This window comes from Barbatula barbatula (assembly GCF_947034865.1).
Source record: "Barbatula barbatula genome assembly, chromosome: 11".
NCBI classification, from domain to species: domain Eukaryota; kingdom Metazoa; phylum Chordata; class Actinopteri; order Cypriniformes; family Nemacheilidae; genus Barbatula; species Barbatula barbatula.
The window spans coordinates 16,319,554-16,339,451 of record NC_136774.1 but is presented as its reverse complement, the minus strand read 5'-3'; the positions used below and the strand labels follow the sequence as shown (position 1 = coordinate 16,339,451).

Genomic DNA, 19,898 nt, shown 5'->3' with positions numbered 1-19,898 from the left:
AAATCGTTAAAGCTAAATAAAGCTTCGGCCAATTAACGTGCAGATAATGTTAGCCAATCAAAATAGAAGGTTCAGGTAAAACAGTAAAGCAAGTTGTTGACAGCTTCGCTCACCTTCAGAATGACCGACAAATCATTTAAAGCCTATCTCTGGACTTTTAAAAAAAGAACACAATACAGGTAAGATGTAATAATAACCAAGGCTCGTGTGCGACATACATGTTAAATAACTGTGTATCTTAAATATATGTAGAAAATGTTGATTTATAGGCCTGTCGTTTCTGTCGCGTTCACGTTTGGGCTACTGTATGAACCGCATGCCGCTGCTGAACTTTCGTGGCATTTTACCTGAGAAATGAATGTGATTCTAAAATGAATAATGTGATAATATAAAATAAAGTAGTAGGGCACCGCGAGAGCTCTCGCGGTACTTCGATGTCGTCCGACTGTCGGATCTTGCGTCGCCGCATGATTATTTCGTCCTCGCGAGCAGCTGAGCGCAAAAAACAAAAACACAGAGGCATCACTGCATGCCGATACATAAGCAATTGATTCTTATGAAAAGGTTATTTTTTTAATCGCTTAAAAACCTGTTTGATTCAGTATTTCAGTCTCTCGATTCCTTTCCCGAATATGCTCTGAACTCTATCAAATGTGATGAGCAGGGCTCATGTAAGAAAGCATGTTGAGAAACATCTTCAGTCTTCCCCAGCTGTTGCCACCATGTGCTAGATGGTATGCCAGCAACAAGTCTTTCATGGTAATTACCTCATTGTTGCTAGGCTACATTACATCACTTTTTATGCGTTAAGTATGGGCATGTGGACTGGGATGTGAGACATAAAATGAAACAGTGATCTTAATTTTTCTTTGTTAAGGGCGTTGCAGACACTTCTCCCCTGGTGTATCATCGCAATGTCAACTAGCATCCTCCAATTTTTTCACATGAAAGAGCAGTGACCCATGAATTCAGGTGAATACCTGCACCTATGAAATATTGGTAGCACTTAAAGAGCCATTCGAGCTATCTCTCAATGGCAAACAGATTCTGGTACAGAGATACAGATATACAAAGAGGCCTCGGTTGATGACAGTCACTTGAGTCCAACAGGAGATGCGCCGACCCATTGTTTTAGAGCAAAAACACTGATTCACATGTGTCACAGCAATTACAGCTGCTTGTTGCTAGGTTACAGGGTCCTTCTGCCTTGTGCGGTGTATGTGTCTTTGTAAGCCTGAATTCAACACAGATTTGTCGAGGTGAGGTGGGAAGGAAAGTGTCACTCATGAGAAATAATCTGCCATAAAGAAGATAAAAGTGATTGTTTATGTTGTGGTGTTAGTAAAAAACTTCAGTGTTGTTTTACTGCAGCGTACGCTTACTGTGACAACGTGTTGTATCCGCTAAGAAGTTTTAAAGCTTTACATTAGTGTGTTTGGAATTACAAGTCTCTGATTTAGTTCTTTAATTAGCTTTTATGTCTTGCTATTCTTAAGTTGTTTGCTGTAGTAGCAACTGTTGATGTTTTCAAAGGATCTGCAGAGATAAATGATTAAAACAGAAACATAAGGTTTGAGTAAAAATAAGACAATGATGACAAGTTGGGAAAAGTGTAAATAATTATTCCCAAATCATCTGGTATAGGACAATCTAAATAAAGTAATTTCCAAAATATTGACCACGAAAATTAAACAGCCATTGGTTTTGATGATCGTGTTGTAGCCCTTGTCATATGAGAAATACCTCTACTGCATATGAACAAAAACGAATAAAACTGTCTTAACAACTGTTTTTAATGACCTGATTTTGGAATAGAGGGGTTATTACCATTTTTAAACTCCACAGACAAAACTTTTCAATATGTAAATTTCATTAATTTGCATGCATATTTGCAGTTATGTGGCTTTTTTTTGATGTGTCACAACCGTTACTGTCTTTTGTATCAACCTACTTAAGTGAAAGTTCACCTCATTTCAGCTATTGAGTAATACATACAAAAGAAAAACAGAATTTACATTCATCCACCAAACACTTCCATTTGGTACGTAAGGGTTTACCTCAGATTTTCAGGAGACTTTTTAGAATATCATCTATTACATAGCCTACATGCTGGCCCTTTCAGCTCACGTACATTTAAATGACATTATATATTACAGTTATGCGTTGGGATTCTTCTATTAATTATTATGATTCTGTAATAGACGTCTCCAAGGGCTCTTCTATATTGAACATCTCACATTAATAGATAGAAGGGCTTCGATATCGCTGGGAGGAGTCAGATGTAAAGGGAGTTGGTTGGAGGTGGAAGGCTGGATAGCAACAGCAGTGGATATCGCTACCGTAGTCTCGGTGGGAGGAGGCGACTCGGAATTCACCAACCAAACGAGCCTGAATCATTTCGACTCTCCCACACCTTTCGTTTTGATACGACAAAAAGAACAATGTGATCCCATCGATCGTGGCTAGCTTTTGTAATATTCTTTCTCCGTATCTTGGGCTAACGGGAACGCTGAGGTGTCCTGATGATGCGCCATGCTTATATACATTAATCTTTTAGTCAAGTGGAGACGTTTAACTGCGCGTGCGGGGTCCGGTTTACGGTTGATGTTTCTTCCTTCAGGCACACGGAAGAATATAATTGATTGCTTAGATCTAATGACGTGACACGCACAACCACTGCTGATGCACCTTATAGGCAAAAGGCCAAATTACCTGTATGGACGCAAGCAGAACGCATACGACGGTACCAGACAGCTGTGTCCCGTTAGTTTATTTGGTTGGGATTTAAATCTTACATTTTACCAGATGTTAACTACTGACGTGGTTGTTTTTAATATTGTTTTTATGCGTTTCCTTGTTCCCTCGTATTGATCTCGGGTAGCCTATGTGAATGCGCGGGCGGGCGCGCGTGTGTGTGTGCGTGCTTGAACGCGCGCGTTTGCTTGAGGGACAATAAAATAACAAGTGCATAAAACAGGGCTGCATTACACTTCAGTACATGGGATGCGTCATGCCGAGAGGCATGAATGCTTTGTTTTTTCTTTCAAAAATGCTCGATTTGACATTGGCACATGCCTTAAATTAAGTAAATAATTATTTAACAAGATAAACATTAAGACATAAATGTGACAAAGCTCTTACCTTTAGTTCTCGGTCTTCCTCCAGACAATGAATCTTGTGTCGATGGTAGGCCTTAATGGGAGCTTGTTGCAATTATACAAAATAAATAATAAAAACAAAATATAAACACAGACAAAAATATGCGGTAATGTTTTTTTAAACCGACGTAACCCGTCAAAGGAATCGCACAAGAATCCAAATTGTAATCCAATATGAATCTCGAAATCGACGTCCTTTACAAACAACAGAATGAAAAAATAATGAATTAATTAATACAAGGAATGGTCACGTCTAGAAAAAAGAAACAAGACCTGTTTCAATGTCTTTTCTCGGAAGGTTTAAGCCTTATTATGCAAGAGCTGGTATATTATATAAATACAGGTTTTAAAAAACAAAAAATATCGTTTCCTCTTTTTTCGTGTGCATGTCATGTCTTCGGGTTTTCCATAAAGCTAGGCCAAGCCTTAGCAGTATATTCCCATCACACTGTGACTCAATCAAAATGCAGTTCAACAGCAGAATTACTATTCTCTATTTTTTGTTGTTTCGTTGTATTGTTTAATCCTGAGGCGCAGCATCAATATCATTATCTTGTGCACAAATGTATATTTGTAAATAACGATTGGCATCCGCTACTGGGCTAAACGACAAGTAGCTTCTTCCCAGTCTTCATTTTCTTGCTGAAATCTCGACTGAACCCAAAAACATTTTCTCCCACGCCACAGCCATCCACATCTTATCTTCGAAGGGAATAAATCCGATTTCTCAGGCATCATCGCTTGGTTTATCCGTTGACATCAACCTTGTCCTCTCACATAGTCATTCTATGCGTAGACATGTACACAGTACATGCAAGCGCCCTATATATTTAAAATGCATAAGCCTGGTACAGTCTGTGATGCAAGGCGCAAAAAGAGATGGATCACACATGGCAGTCAGACCCGATTCCTTGCTCGGGAATTCGCCATGACCGTCAGCATCCCGGTGACATCGCTGAATTAAGAATGCTAACGAAAAATGAACAAAATGAAATGGGTTCCTCCGCGTTGGTGAATTGAAGATAGCGGCGCCCGTCTCTGCGCTCTGCCTCGGTTATCCCTGGTTCGGGTCATTCCGGAAACGGCTCGGGATTTGTCGGCAGCCTCATTGATGCCAACCATAGTAATGTGCGGTGCACTCAAGTATATGAACGAACATTAGACAACTACAAACATTTATATGGCTCGCGCTTGGGAAATGTAAAGGTGATCATAGACATGATATAATATAATCATAGATATATATTATATATCTATTTATGGTTAAACATGAAGACTGGCCAATTTAAGTAGTTGCATATACTTTGGGCTCTGTGGCTTGTCTCTTTTATTGAAGCGAGGAATTAAAAAAAAAAGGTCATTCAGTAGGCCCTTGGTTTGTAGACGTTTAATCTATCTGTAACTTGCTGGTAAAAATATGTTTAGTCTCTGCGTGGCACAGCGATCCGCTGTGTGCCCTCATGCCTGGCCAAACAGCTGGCCGAACCGCTGGAAGTCACATGAACAGATGGCCTTACCGACAAAGGGGAAATCAGACCAAACAGAGGACACGCAATCAGTCACCGCAAACGAACGAAACGTTCAACATCTGCCAACTGGATATTTTTCATCAATACGTTCAAATTTGTTGTAATTTATAAGCAGGACAAGATGGCTACTATGTAGCTTAAATATTGAAATATGTTCCATTTGCGATATTGCACTACAGCTTCGAACAAAAAAGATCTAAATTTAAATTTAAACTTAAACTAATTATTGTTATATCAGTTGGTGTAGTGGAATCACTGTTTATATTTGTAATAGTTAATTGTATATTATTGCCGTGGTTTGAACTAACCAAACCACTTTCTATTATGACCTACAATTGGCAGATACCTCTGCAAAAGTAAAGGTAATGTGTGCACAGCTGCACCCTCTATTGGACAGAGTGAAATAGGTTCAACTGCCTTTCGTCAATGTGTAGTCAAAATGGAGAATATTTATTTTAACGATGGAATATTTTTAGTATATTATTAAATCATTTTATATATTTTAAGATATATTTTTAACTAAATGGCTACATGAATATAATTAGTTTGAAGTGTATTTTAAATTATTATGTTATTGTAACCCCAAATAATAACATCAATATTTTGAAAAGCAATATTTTATTGCAACAACAATTTCGTTACAGTATTGATGTATTTCGGAATTTTATTTTTTTAATTAGGCATGGGCCGAATACCGGTTTCAAGGTATACCAGGTTTGAAAGAGTCAAGGTTTCAAAACCACATACATTTTCTGTGAAACCGTTTCCAAGGTATGAGCCGTGTTTACAGAAAAATTCATAATTAAGTCATGTAATGCAATGTTTAGATGTCAAGGCCTAATATACAGTATGGGCTATGACAATTTTCTTTTTACATATATGTTCTATGAATGTTTGTAAAACAAATTATTTGTTCCCACTTGCAGTGCAGTCATTTGAAAATATCTTTTTTATTTAGTGTTGTAATTGCAATACCGTGAAACCGTGATACGTTTGCTAAAGGTTTGATAACCATCAACATCTCATCTATGGTATTGCTGTGAAGAACCCTTTAAGCACCTTAAGTTTTTTAAGAGTTCAGTGCACAAGAAATAGATAGCACTTTCTTCTTAGTTGAATTTCGTCAGCTTGATGTATGTCTAAATGGCCAGTGCAGGGATAGTGGAGTTTGTTTGAGTGAGCTTCATAGTCTATAAGCTGTTTCAGCGACAACAACATGGGCCCAAACGTGACTTCCGGTAGACCTCCACAAAGACACAATAACTGTTGAGTAGTTTTAATTAAATTGAATTTAATACAATTAATATACAATATTTTATTGTATATTGTATTGTAAAAATATTAACATAAAAATGTATTTAAACATTTATTAAATAAATTATATTACTAGCTACTAGCCAGACTGAAAACAAGGTAAGGTGCATCTAATGAAACTGTCTATATGGCCCAAAACGTCTTTAACAAATGACCCAATTACCCTACGTGTTTTAACGGTCTGTCTTGCAGACTGGCTTACATTGGCCCACATAACACATTTCTTGCAGATATATTGCCGATCACACATTAATATATTTTTTTACTTGTTATATTATGCAATTCGCATATTTATTTGAATATGAATCATTTTGAGATGAGTAAGAATCTGTCTTTCTACTCAGAATGGCGGTTTGATACTGGTTCAGGTGAAAATGTTTATCTTTGCACATTTGATAGCATGTTACCGTGTGACTGACGGACTTTTAGAGGAAATCAGAACGTGTGACATTTGCCAACCACAAAAAGACTTCTCATCAAAACAAATGGTGTGAGGAACGTCATTGAATGCTGTAGTGAGGACAGTCCCATTTATGCAAAAATATATGTGATGTGATTAAAGTGGCCCTGTTAGTTTGTGCTGCTGTTATATTTGAAGCAATATTTAAAGGATACATTTTTTAGTTATTAGGAAATAGACAAGTTAAAACAGCATTATTTTGCATCAATCATAATATATAGAACTGCAACCTGTAAAGCGAGCAAGAGACGAGACTCTCAAAAAACGACAGCCTTGTTGATGATGTTGTTAAATGTTTCTCATGTTAGGATTTAAGGTCATGGTTTCACATATTTAGAGACCCAGTTTAGCTAGACTCGGTTTCAAAATCTTATAAACGGGTAAAAACAACATGTTACTTACAATTTGGTTAAGCACTCTGGGTGACACTACTGTCACGTGAGAATATTAGGTCATGTTTAATGTTAAAATGTCTCCAGCACATCCTATTAGCCACTGACACCCACAAACAGAACGAATCAGCTGAATCTCATTTGTAGAGAACACCTACTATAAGAAATACTGAGTCATGTACTTAAAACAAATATTTGACTCACACACATTTGTGTGAAGAAGATTAATATCTGTGTAACGAGAAACAAGATGCATGCTAAGAAAATTACTGAAAAAACAGCAGCCTTGCAGATGAAGAATACTGTCACTTTTAAGGTTTAGCCATTGATTTTATTTGACCAAGGCATTTAAGTTATCTTCATACTCCAAACTCCAAAACCAAGCTTTATCTCTCTTTCATTAGAACACGATTTTTTTTTGAAACAACAAAGTTATTTGTATCAGACACACAACCAACGGAACATTTAAGTGATGTTATTAGAATGGTTATTGTGTGTGTTTTATATCAAATTAGTTTTGGTACATTTATTTGCAGGTGTATTTATGCAAGTGGTATAGTTTTGTTTGGGCAACGTAAGGTAATTTTCATGTATGAATCATTATCTACTTTCTCTTAACAGATGAAACTAGACATAAGTTTAACGTCAGTCAGACACAGGCTTTTATTTTTTTATTTTGTAACAATTTGAATACACAGCTATTCAATTAGTGTGAAAAAACAAACAAACAAAAAGGCAGCACAACATCTCACTATTTTGTCATACTAAACACACATCCAAGACATTAGGCATTCATAGCCTGTAATGTCAAAGCATTTAGCAGTATTGCTGTAAATCAGTTGTTTTGGATATGTCTGTTTATGGTCTGTGTCAGCTATCTGTAAGATTGAATGACAGCACACGCTTGGTTGGACTGCACAAGTTGTGAAAAATATGATGATCCATCCCCTCATGGCAGAATGATGCCCTATAATGCATTTTTAAAGATATGCTTACAAGTTGTTTCAGCTCATGAGACAGATATGAGCTAGGTTCATTTAATCCATATGTATTTTTATTTCTGTATTCTAATGTCCAAAGATTCTTTAGATTTTGCATAATAAAAATAATTCTAAGGATCATTCATTGATTTATGCAGGTACTATGTATGTTATATGTGACTTTTCTGTCAAATTTTAAAATCCAATTTAAGAGATAGCCGAAAATAAATGACAAAAATATAAATAGTATTTTTATCACTGTAAATTATAGAATGTATGATCGATTTTGAGATACAGCACTCAAAATTTTCTTTATAAAACTACAGTTAATTATTTCAAACACTTAAATAATTTAATTGAAACGTCTCATTATTTTGCACATCATTTTAGTTTGTGTCTTTAACAGGATTTCAGTCTTTGACATTGCCTTAGTCAGTTTTAAAGATATCAATAAATTTGATAGATAAAATATATATTAGGTTATATTCTTTTAAATACTTAAGCATTAACTATACATTGTACAACTTAACATTATGTAAAACGAGTTTATGTTGAAAACAGTAAATCACTAAAAACTGTGTGGGTTTCTGGCGGAGATACAACCGTTCAAAACTCTGGAATCTGAGAGCGCAAAAAATCTAAATATTGAGAAAAGGGCCTTTGAAGTTGTTAATCAGAGGCGTTGTAGCCATCCACTCACAAAAATAACGTTATTTATTAATTTAGGGTAGGACATTTGCAAAATATCTTCATGGAACATTATATTTTCTTAATATCCTAATGATCTACTTAAGACTATAATAATGTTAAACAGCAGATAGAAGTGACAGGGAGATAATAGTGGAGTTGGGTCCAAAATCATCCAAGCCGTCTTTGGACCTCACCTGCACACAAGCACCAGCATGCAACATGTCCGAGCACATAATCCACTGGGTTTCATATAAAATGTCATAAAACGTCATAAAACGTATTGCTATTATACCCATTATTGTACATTGTTGATTTCTCCAGTACTCATATTTGCACACATAAATACGTTTATGTAAATTAACTTTTTGAAAATTGAAAATGCATAGAAGATTTCTATGAGAAATTGTAAATGTGTCACACTGTTTAGGTTAGTAATGGCATGCGGACATAGGTTTTATTTATTACTTAACTTTTGATGGTCACTAATTTAACATCATTTCGGTATGATGTGTATTGTATGAAATTATATTTTTCTAACTCAATGTGGTTTATAAATTTGACTGTGTTGCTATCTGTCATGTGTTGGAATGTGTGTGTTGTTTGTGGAACATCTCAACCTTTGTGATGACTGAGTATTTTCTGAGTATAAGAGCTGGATATTGAGTACTTGCAGTGACGCATTGTGTGAGTGTTAGAGAGGTGGCATCTACAGGTGAGTACATTGAGCGTTCTGCTAAAACATGTGAATAGAAATAATTTCCTTATAACTTATCTGATTTGTTGAGTTTGACAGTTATTGCTCATATGTCTGGAGTGCTTCTGATACACTTTACTTAACTTTGCTTCTGCTGGCTATGATGGATCACCTCTGGTGCGGATTACTGTTTGTGTGTATTAAATTCCAATTTGAAGGAGAGGTTAAAACACAAAATCGATATATTTGTTTCTGATTGACTAGATTGATCTATGAATGAATGTATTTATGGAAAATAAAAAATAACTTTAATTGTGTTATTAAAAAGGTCAAATGTTTTTAAATTAGAAGCAGAAAAAGAGGCATCATAAAGTGGCAAAACAATGTAAAATGTATATGTGAGATTTTTCTTTTGTGTTTAGAACCGGCATTATACCATCATAATATGACAAAGTGGGTTTAATATATTCAACCAAAATGTGACAAAGGTTGCGCCAAAAGTTCCAAACATTTTACCGAAGTAAATAATGGCCTATGATTTGCTTCTGCTACAAAAAAACCTACACATTTACATAACCATTTAACAAAAAATACATGAAATTTCCAAATCTTAGGGTCTTAAAAATCAATGTATAATGATATATATATATATATATATTGAAATATTGTCCCTTTGTAACACTACCCAAAATAGTTTACGTAAGCAAGATGAAATGTCTAGCTTTCGCTGGGACAACAAAACTTGGCTTTCCTGCACTTGTGATCAGTCCCTGCAGACTGGTGTGTTTGATTGTCTTTATCACGTATGCATATCATCATCTATCAGCTTTTCAATGACTGAAAGAAGCTAAGTTGGCATGAAGTGCTTTGATGACATATATGGGTTTTACAGACAGTCTTATTATCTTAAAAAGTTAATTTCACTCTCGTTTTAACCAGAACAGCACAGGAAGAAAACGGCTGACTACAAAGACGCAAGGTAAAGAACCCTTGTAAATATTTACATGCTTGTCTCTGAAACGTATTTGATTTAATATGCGTGTCAGTTTCTTAATACCCCAAGGTCTTACATGAACACTAGACTGCTTTGCATTAGTCTAAAATCCAGATCATCACATCATGTTGATTATGATAATACATTGTTTGGTGTATTATGGAGTCAATTGTAAACTTGATGTACAATACAGATTTTTACATTTGAAATACTTGCATTGTAAATAATTGTGCAAATCTACGCTACATATCAAAAGAATCTCAAGTCGTAAGACAGTTCAACTGATCAGTTGTTTTATTGTGCTATGCTTATCTGATTCTATGTTTCTTCATCTATTGTTCTACCATATTGATAGAAAAATCATTATAATATGCAATATGAGATTACGTTGACCCTTCTAGGTTTTTGATTACATGCCTGCCCTATATAGTGAGCCTCAAACTCTGGAAATTTGAGAGTGGGAGGATAAAAGAGATAAAGTTATGGTCACTATGAATCATTTTGCTATTTCTCATAAAACGTTTCAGATGTTGCCTTTAAATCTAAGCAATTTTTAGAATGTTCCATTTTTCAGCTCGTTTCATGTGGTCGAGATATCGATTGTATGTAGTTTCACTTAGATTTTGTCGATTAATCCTTTAACTTTCAGTAATATTCCATTACTGTGTGGTTTGAACCTGAAAACTAAATTAAATATGTAGTGACATACTGCATATTTTCTGGAAAAGCAAATGACTAAGAATACTTATAGATCATAATTCTTTTATTTGCTTGTTTTGAAGCAAATAAATAGAGACTTTTCATTGACAATTTTGATCAATTCCTAGCATTCAGTGTTTTTAAATTATTGTGAATAAAAAAGGCATTAAAAGCGTTAATTGTTATAGATGCTATGATCTCGTCTTAGGCTCAATAAAACTGTGAACCACATTCTATCGCATATCTTATATATCCCATATCCTGTTCCTGGGTTGCTTTTTTCGTGCATATTTTGCAAAATGCAAAGTGTGTGTGTGTGGTTTCCTGAGAGGTGGGAGAGGTTTGTGTCTTGTTTAGTTAGACAGACATCAAGCACCTTTTGAGCTTTTCTTAGTCAAAAAGCATAGGCTTAGAAAAGGGTTCGTTTGTCAGAAGTTATGATCATTATGTTATAATGATTCAAGAGAATGCACATTCTGATAAAACACAGTAATGTCAAGTTTGAATGCACTTTACGAACAGTGTGTTGCTTTGAATAAAAGCATTTGGTAATCAGTTGGTTCTTGATGATTATTTGCACATTAAACCTTGATGATTTCATGTTTCAGTCACCGATTCACTACACATAATACTTTGTGGTTGGCATAAACCATGTTTTTTCTCATTGCAAGCGAAACTGCATTGAAAGACGTATGGGTTGTATGCCTATGGTGCATGGTCATCGAGGAAAACAGCACAAAACCTGTCAACGTTGGTATTTGGTTGCTTCTTACAAGTTACAGATCAATTAACTGTATGCTTAGATTAGACGCGCAACATTGGTAAACAACTAAAGCTGGAAAGTGTGTTTCCTTCCTTTCTTTGTTCTGCTAGGTTGGCTATTAGAGGCATTATTATTTTCACATTATTTTAAGCATACTATTAACAGTTTTAGAAAATTTTTCAGTTTCAGTACCATCAGTTGAGAACGACTGGGAAATACTGTGAAATGACTGAACACAAACAGAATTTTTGAAATTCTGTGCTTCAGGGATGCCTCAGACTGAGAGAGAGAGTGATAACAAAGTGAGTGGGAGAGAATATGAACATCAGCCAACTCTGAAAGAAGAACGTGATGCATCTCCTCCTCTCTTAAACGAATGTTCTTCACTCCCATTAGAGGGTCATTGTTCTTCTGAGGTACAGTTGATGAATTCATTTCATTTGGCATAAATTATTTTGTGATTATGTCTTGTATAAGAATACATTGCTGTTTGCATGAAATGGTTTTTCAAGTTTTGTTTAGGACCCAGATTTCACACCAAATAACAATCCGCAACTGTTCGACACAACAGTAGACAAAATGTTTTGAAACAAAACATTGAAAATATTTACAGCACTTACCACAAACTGTATTTGCTCAACAAAAAGTAAAGCTGTTAACATTTTATTTATTGTTATTAAATTTAACAAAGTGGATAAACAACTTTACCATTAAACAAACACTGGGTTGAATATTGTTTTGTGTTGCATTGTATTAACCATATCACCAAGTGGCAGGAGAATTTGAGTCAAAATACTGTGGAGTATGATAGAGCGTGGCGCCCATTCGAGAACCACTAGTAGCGTTCCGCAAGACCGTAGTTCTCTTTCAAACAGCTCATCTTTAAACATGCTCTGTTACACCAGGTATAAGACAGTGAGATTTTAACGCTGTGCTGAAAGGAGCTCTCAGATAATGGATAGCCATTGTGGAGAGTGTGCTGACACGATTCTGTGTGTGTGGTTGCCCAGGGAGCTGGTGATGAAGAACGGATGCAGTTTTTGCAGCTTGTGTTTCAGAATTCTCGAGTCGGTCAGATCAGACCGTCAGTTCTCCGCTCTACAGCTTTCCTGCTTCAGGGTTTGTGCTCCAATGAATTATTCAAACCTACATTTTTTCCATTACTTTGCTTTATATTATATACATTTGTATGCTCTGTTGAGCAACAATGGTATCAACCTGAAGTGGCTAAAAATGGGAATAAAAAGTGCAAAATTGTTTTTCTCCATTAGGCTGATGTTTTCCAATGTTATAAGCGTTTATAATTAAAATAAAGATTTTTATGAATCGTATGTTTAAACAGTTCTTAAGACCAACCTTTGTGATGAAAATTATAAAATTGTTTCCCAGCAAATGTCTTGTAGCTGTAACATTCTTTAAGGATTATCTCAAAAACATGTTTTACCAAAGTACTCAACAATGTTAATTTTTTAGCAAATGAGAGCAACTCAACAGCAATGAGCAGAAGTCACAGTGCACAGATTTCCATCCAAGCTGTTCCATCCAGGTGAGAATCTCTGCACTGCTGCAGAATGATTACACAAAATTATTTTCAACACAACGATCTAAGACCTATATGGTATTTCCCTCAGCCTCGTCCAAACAGAGATGGAGAAATCTAGCTCTCTTTTTGTAAACGGACAATGCCGTTGGCCTGGCTGTGATGAAGTCTTTGCAGGGTATTCTGTATTTCTGAGGTAAGTTTGTATGTTCTTCAATGTCTGACAAGGCCAATAAATAGGCAAACAACCAATTATCAATCTCTCTCATTGTAAAGTTCATATATCTAATGACTCTTTAAACTTGTCTAGACACCTTAACCGAGACCACAATACAGGGGAGAGAACTATGGCTCAGTGGCGAGTTCAACGAGACCTGGTGTGTCACATGGAGAATCAGGTACCGACAGTAGACATCACTTATTATCATCGATCATCTTAAGTCATTATAAGAAAGTGGTTTATGGTTTCAATAGTTTTGAATCATCAAGAAAGAATGTAAACCTCACTTGTGGCTTGAGAAACTCACAGGTTATTGCGTGCTTGCTAAACTTGATCTTTCAGCTCCTTCAGGAGAAGCAGAGACTGAACGCCATGCAGCTGCACCTTCGGCTGTTTGAGTACATCTCAACTTACACCGTAAGACTCTTCTGAATACATTTGAATAAGGCCTGCTAGAAGTTTCGTGGGAGCATTTACTAAAATAGGTTCTCACAGAGTACGTTTCCTTTCTGTGATTTCATTACACGTGGGTTAAACTAAGTGCTGATGCGATTTGTGACATAAAAACTGATTGTCCTAATTGATTTTTTTACAGTGTATAACGTGTGTGTTCTCTATCAGGGAGGAACTTCAGGTTCGTGGAAGCCTTTGGCTACTAATTTTCCGCCATTGGGCGAGCAGGATGGCAGGACAGAGAAAGCTAATGAAGCACCAGTACGACAGGAACACTGGCACATACCCTCACCACATCTGCTGCCTGGTAAAACCTGCAACAAAAATCCAATATAGACACCCCACAGTGCTCCTAAACACACACATTGAAAATGACACATTTATTGAACATGACCTCTTCAATTAAAAATGATCTTAAGTGAGACCTACAAATAAAATGTTGATGATTGAATTGTTTATTCATATGCATGAGTAAAAGTTATACTGTTTTCATATTGAGAGCCACACCCCTTTTCTACTTGATGATGATTTTCTTGCGTTGTTGTTGGCCAGACAGTAAAAAGTTGGAGTTACTGTTACAGTTGTAAAGTTGTAAAACAGGCATGCCTGTAGACCTCAATGGCTGCTCAATCTGGTCCAAATGCAGTTCACATGGTCTCAGCTGGTGTTATTGCTCATGAGTTCTGTTTTAACATCTTGGTATTACGCAAGTAGTTCATTGAAAATGACACACAGCTCATTTTACACTTATGCATGAGCCAAAAGGCACAAATTACTGTTTGTGGTTAATCTCCAAGAATTGTTTTGCAATGAACTGATTCCACTCTTCTGTTTTGCAGATTTTGTTAGCAGTGTCGAATACTACAAATATGCCAATGTACGACCTCCATATACGTACGCTTTCCTAATCAGATGGGTGAGTGGATCATGTCTGCCCTTATGTGCCATTTATAATTCATTTTAATTTTAAAAATATTTTGAAATGTCGTAGAACTCCAATGATCTATAGGGGATGTTTTTGCTGTGTACTATTTAACATTATTTCCTATTATATATATTCATATATAACAATTCATATATTCATCTGAATTTTAGTGAAATTCTGTAGACTGTCTGTGGCTTTAGTCCTCTTTAATGTGGCATTTAAACAAATTGAAATGTTAATTTTTTCAATTTCTCAATCATTCCTGCAGTCAATACTGGAAGCCCCCGAAAAACAGCGGACACTCAATGAAATATACAACTGGTTCACCCGAATGTTCTTTTTCTTCCGTTATAACGTCCCAACATGGAAGGTACTGAATATGCAGTTTAGTAAGGCTAAATGCAATAACAGCATTTAAATCCATTTTTACGTCTATACTTACGACTGTGAAGTTTACTTGTCTTTTTGATGACATATTAAGTGGTCTGTTTAAAATAAAAATAAAATTATATTGAGCATGTTTAGATATAAAAAGGTCTAAGAAATTGGTTTAAAAGCAAGAAACTTTGGGACATTCGATTTTTGTCCACTTGGTGGCAGTATTGATACGACCATTTCATGCTGAATATTAACACGCTTTTATTTCACAAAATCCTATACCTATAAAAAACGATCTTTTCTGTTTTGTAACCTTTTTCCCAGAATGCCGTGCGACACAATCTCAGTCTTCATAAATGCTTTGTGAGGGTGGATGGAAGGACAGGGGCAGTTTGGACAGTAGATGAGAAAGAGTTTCAGAAGAGAAAGGGGCAGAAAATCAACAGGTCATCTTATGTTCTTTTTCCATCTTTAAATCAACAAAAAATAAAGTGAGATTCAAGATTACCAATTGAGGCATATCATTTAAAGAAAAATTCAAAACAAATTGATTCACTGTTTTGAAATAGCCTACCTGAGAATCTTCATTGGAATAAAAACAGGAGAAAATGTAGATATGGTTTGATTCTCTGATCTTTTTATTTTTTATTTTAAATGTAGACCAGAAGATCTTCTAGAAGAAAATGAAAGTAAATGAATGAAGTCTGGTGTTTTGCAGGGATTACACTTTGAAATTGCTGACACCCTTCCTTCATTCTCCATCCCATGATCCCTCAGATTTATCAATGACATCTGCAGATTCTCAGTGAAATTTCCAGTTTGTATTTGTATAAGTATTATCAGCTTTTTAATGGTGAAGAGTTGTTACGTTTGCATTTAGGTATTTAGAGTAAAGATAGTTGTTCATATTTGATTTTTACCAAATCTTTTTGTAAATCTATTTTATATGCTGTCCATTAATTTTCTTAGCAATTTCTGAACAATTTTTGCTGTGTAATTATTTATGCAGACATTTCGTTTTTTGTAGACAGTCATTTAAATAATCCTGTTTCACATAAACTCAATTTATTTAAATGTTTAAAGAGGAATAGTATTGTAGCATTGATATACCAGAAGAGGGCATCTGTGTGTGTATCATTGAATATGCCTGTGTGAGAATATATTTTGGGCGTGGTAATTCGGTAACAGTGCAGTCGAGGACAAAAAAAGCATCTTCGAGTGAGAAGACAAAGACATGTTCACGATGATATTTCCTGAGTTTCAAATCATACTGATGATGCTTATACAGCAGTTACTAAGTGACTCACTTGAAATCCCACAATATCATCATCTTTTAGATTTTTTCTGCTTCTTGTTTTTTCTCTAATCTCTAATTGACTCTTTGTTTTCACCTTAGATTTGTTTTCAGCTTGTTACTCCGTCACTCGCATACACCTACATATACACACACATATGCGTGACTGCGTTGCAGTTGAGAGGTAGAGAGTAAATAAATCCGCTGCATCTGCTCCCCTGTGTGCTTCTCTGCTTTGTCTTCCAGCTTGATGGGAACGCATCCATCCCTCATGATCCTTCAGCCTGTGCTTTTGTGTCCTCTGCTGCCCCAGGCTTTTGTTCAGCTTCACATATCAGTGTCACTATACCCACAATGGCAGTGTTGTGGCATTGCATCTTAAAGGAAAACAAGTATTGGTTTGCCACTTCTTCAAATAATAAGATTTTAATTTAAAGAACTATTTTACCTACAATGTTGAACTGGGGTGGTCTTTGTGAGTCTCTTACACAATCAGAAAAAGTTAAAAGCATTAGTAAATTGGAACAGAAATAATTTGAGGACTATGGCAACTGTGAGCTATTGTATTGATTTCAGCCCTGTAATATAGTGCGTTCGTATGGTTTATTGTACCTGGAGTTAACGAATGTAGATTGTATAGGCAAAATAATCTGGATTAGGCTGAATTGGATGAGAAATGTTTAAATTCAAATTAATTTGTATATATAATACATAATAATGTTGACATTGTTCAAATCTTTTCTCAAACTTTTATGGAGACATTTCCCTACAAGAGACAAAAAGTTTCTATTTACTCTCCATTCATTCTCATAAATGTCTCTGAGAATTAATTGAGAAATTAAAAGAAGTCATTTGTATTTTTTCTCTCATAGGAGACAAGACTGTTGTTTGTCAGTATTGTTGAAAATAATGTTCCTCTTATTTTATTACTTTATTTTCCAAGCTGTTGTTGCAGGACTCTTCTTGGCTGCCTATAATTGTTTTGGTTCAACATTGTTGTGACAAAACATCTCAACACACATCCAACACTCTTGCTGTTTTATTGTTTCCATGGCCTTGAGCCTGCAGATATATCCAAAAGATTAGGTTGACAGCCTCGGGGTAGAGCTCATAGCTGGACCCTCGGAGCATTTTCTTCAGACAACACATCTCATTATATTGGCTTCTGGACAGACTTAAAGATTCTGACAGCTGCCTCTCTATGTGTCGGGTGCTTATTATCTGTTCTTCCTCTCCTTCACCAAACAGGTGTCTCAGCTCCTGTATCCAGTGTTATATGACTGCTGTGTTTTCATTACCTGAACCTGCTATGCAGCGGAAATAAAACATGGTATGTCCTTCAGGGACTTTCGGTGGTGTTTTACTGCCAGTGAATCATTGCACATTAATGGACAGTGTACATTTTTTACATTTTCTCTCTTAGTCCAGAGGTGTGTGTCAGAAAACGTGTGTCATAGCAAAAAGTTATTTTTAAATGTTAGAAATATTTTTTTTCCTTTTTTCTTTGTTAACCATTGTTCTTTGATAAGAAAGACAGACGAAGAACAGAATTGGGCCTTCGGGGTTGGTCAAATCTCTGCATTGTGTCTCCATGAAAATTTTATATCTCTGAGACACGCAAACGCTTAAAACAGAGCCAGCGGGCTGGTATGTTTGACAGGCTGGAACAGAGATAAGAAATAGCAGAAATGACAGCCCTTCAACATCCCACATCACAGAAATAAGCAGTAAATCACCCAGCACCCGTACCACCTCACACAAGCGGTTGCACTATAAAATATAATTGTTTGTGTTTGCAGGATGTTTCTTTTTTAAAACATTGCAATACATGTCAATGTAAAACCGCGTTGTCTGTGGTATTATGAGAGCATAAGGTCCAGCTTAACCCTTGGCCTGTCTGTCTTAACTATCCGTCTTCAAAATAGCTTCATGATAAGGAAAATATTGAACGTTTTGGAAAGATATTTTGACTTTTATACAATTATTCATCAAGTACTTCAACTTCAAAATGAGAAGGCTGTCATCATTTACATGCCCTCTTGTCATTTCAAACCTGTTTGATAAAAGAAGATTAGAAAAATGTTATTAACAGAACAGCACAGTCCCCCATTCACTTATATTGTAACCAATGCAAGTGAATGGGGGTCTGTCAACAACTTTCTTCAAAATATCTTTTGTGTTCTGCGGAAGAAAGAAATGTTTGAAAAGCCAAAAGGGTGAGTTAATGATGACAGAATTTTCATTTCGAAGGTGAACAAATCCTTTAAAGTCAGTTATGTTATATTAGTTTTCCGTGCTAGAAGTTTCACAACATAACCGTATATAAACAATAACCATGATATCAAAAACCATGATTATTGATGTTGTGTTAATTCTACAGACATGATTATATAGTAAATAATTCAGCAGCCATAAAGTTTTGCTTAGGAGCCACAATGTAAAGCGCTCTTTCTACACTTGAATTTTAAGTGTGGTTTGTTTGCCAAAAATGAGAAAACACTAAATATACAAAAGTAAAATAAAATCGATAAAAAATTTAATGAAAGTGAATTCCTCACCCACAATAACCACGATAACATCATCACCGTGAATTATCTGGCCACGATAGCCATAAAAAACATAAATGTACATTTAAGCATTTGGCAGAAGGTTTATTTACATTGCTTTATCCTATAGATTTGTTTCTAAGTCTATCCCCTGGTATCGAACACACAACCTTGGTATTCTCAACACCATGCACTTTCCAAATGGAAAAGGAAAAGCCAAATAAATTTAGTCCATAAAAATAACCATAAAATGAGTCCCTATTTAAGTACAATTAAATTGAACCTTGTCACACCTCTAGTTCTCAATAATATAAGGTAATATAACAATTTTTTAATGCCTTTTAAAAAATTATTTCCTTTACCAAAAAATGAAATCTGTTCAAAGTGCATGAAAAAATGTCCTCATCAGACTGAAAAAGTAAGTTTTATGATGTGAACAACCTTCCTTTAGTTCAAAACAATTGACTTAAACCCAAGTCTATAATTTATTGAAGGCACTAAATAGCTTGTTTAATGTCTACTACAGCATACCTCATTTGTTCTTGTTTAAAGATGTGAGGAGTCATTGATTTGCAGACTGTGCGTCTTCACAATTAAAAAATCTTAATTAAACGAGGACACATTATCTGTTACTTCCATGACCTTGAAAGGAGAATATGATATTTAGCAGAGACACGTTTTAATGGGTTCCGCTAGACCTCATTAAATTCCCATCAGGAAAGCCCATGGTCAGCCATTGACGCTTGTTACATTTCAAGCTGTGCTATTCTTCCCAAACACACACAGGTGTCTAAATTGAGTATATAAATTCATTATACCGAACCCCTATGCATTTGATACTTTCTCAACTATCTCTTTGTTCTTTGTAG

General features: G+C 35.5%; 1 protein-coding gene across 7 annotated transcripts; it reads left to right on the top strand.

The window, feature by feature from the left end:
* The first annotated feature begins 62 nt into the window (after positions 1–62).
* foxp3b (forkhead box P3b) lies at positions 63–17,824 on the top strand. 7 transcript variants are annotated; one of them, XM_079468522.1, is made up of 13 exons: positions 9,198–9,235; positions 10,162–10,196; positions 11,941–12,089; positions 12,684–12,792; positions 13,147–13,219; positions 13,305–13,409; positions 13,524–13,611; positions 13,776–13,850; positions 14,055–14,193; positions 14,726–14,802; positions 15,080–15,181; positions 15,514–15,635; positions 15,850–17,824. In XM_079468522.1, the coding sequence occupies exons 3-13, from the start codon at positions 11,943–11,945 to the stop codon at positions 15,884–15,886; spliced, it is 1,074 nt and encodes a 357-aa protein (XP_079324648.1). In that variant the 5' UTR covers positions 9,198–9,235; positions 10,162–10,196; positions 11,941–11,942; the 3' UTR covers positions 15,887–17,824. The 7 variants fall into 7 exon arrangements, with proteins under 7 accessions (XP_079324650.1, XP_079324645.1, XP_079324648.1 ...); XM_079468523.1 differs by having other exon boundaries at positions 10,157–10,196; XM_079468524.1 differs by lacking the exons at positions 9,198–9,235; positions 10,162–10,196 and adding an exon at positions 63–179 and having other exon boundaries at positions 15,850–16,697.
* The last annotated feature ends 2,074 nt before the right edge of the window (positions 17,825–19,898 follow it).

Coding starts and splice junctions, on each gene's coding strand:
- foxp3b (XM_079468519.1), top strand. CDS start 11,943: ATGCCTCAGACTGAGAGAGAGAGTGATAACAAAGTGAGTGGGAGAGAA. Junction 14,194..14,725: donor CTCACCACATCTGCTGCCTG/GTAAAACCTGCA, acceptor TCTGTTTTGCAG/ATTTTGTTAGCAGTGTCGAA. Junction 15,182..15,513: donor ATAACGTCCCAACATGGAAG/GTACTGAATATG, acceptor CCTTTTTCCCAG/AATGCCGTGCGACACAATCT.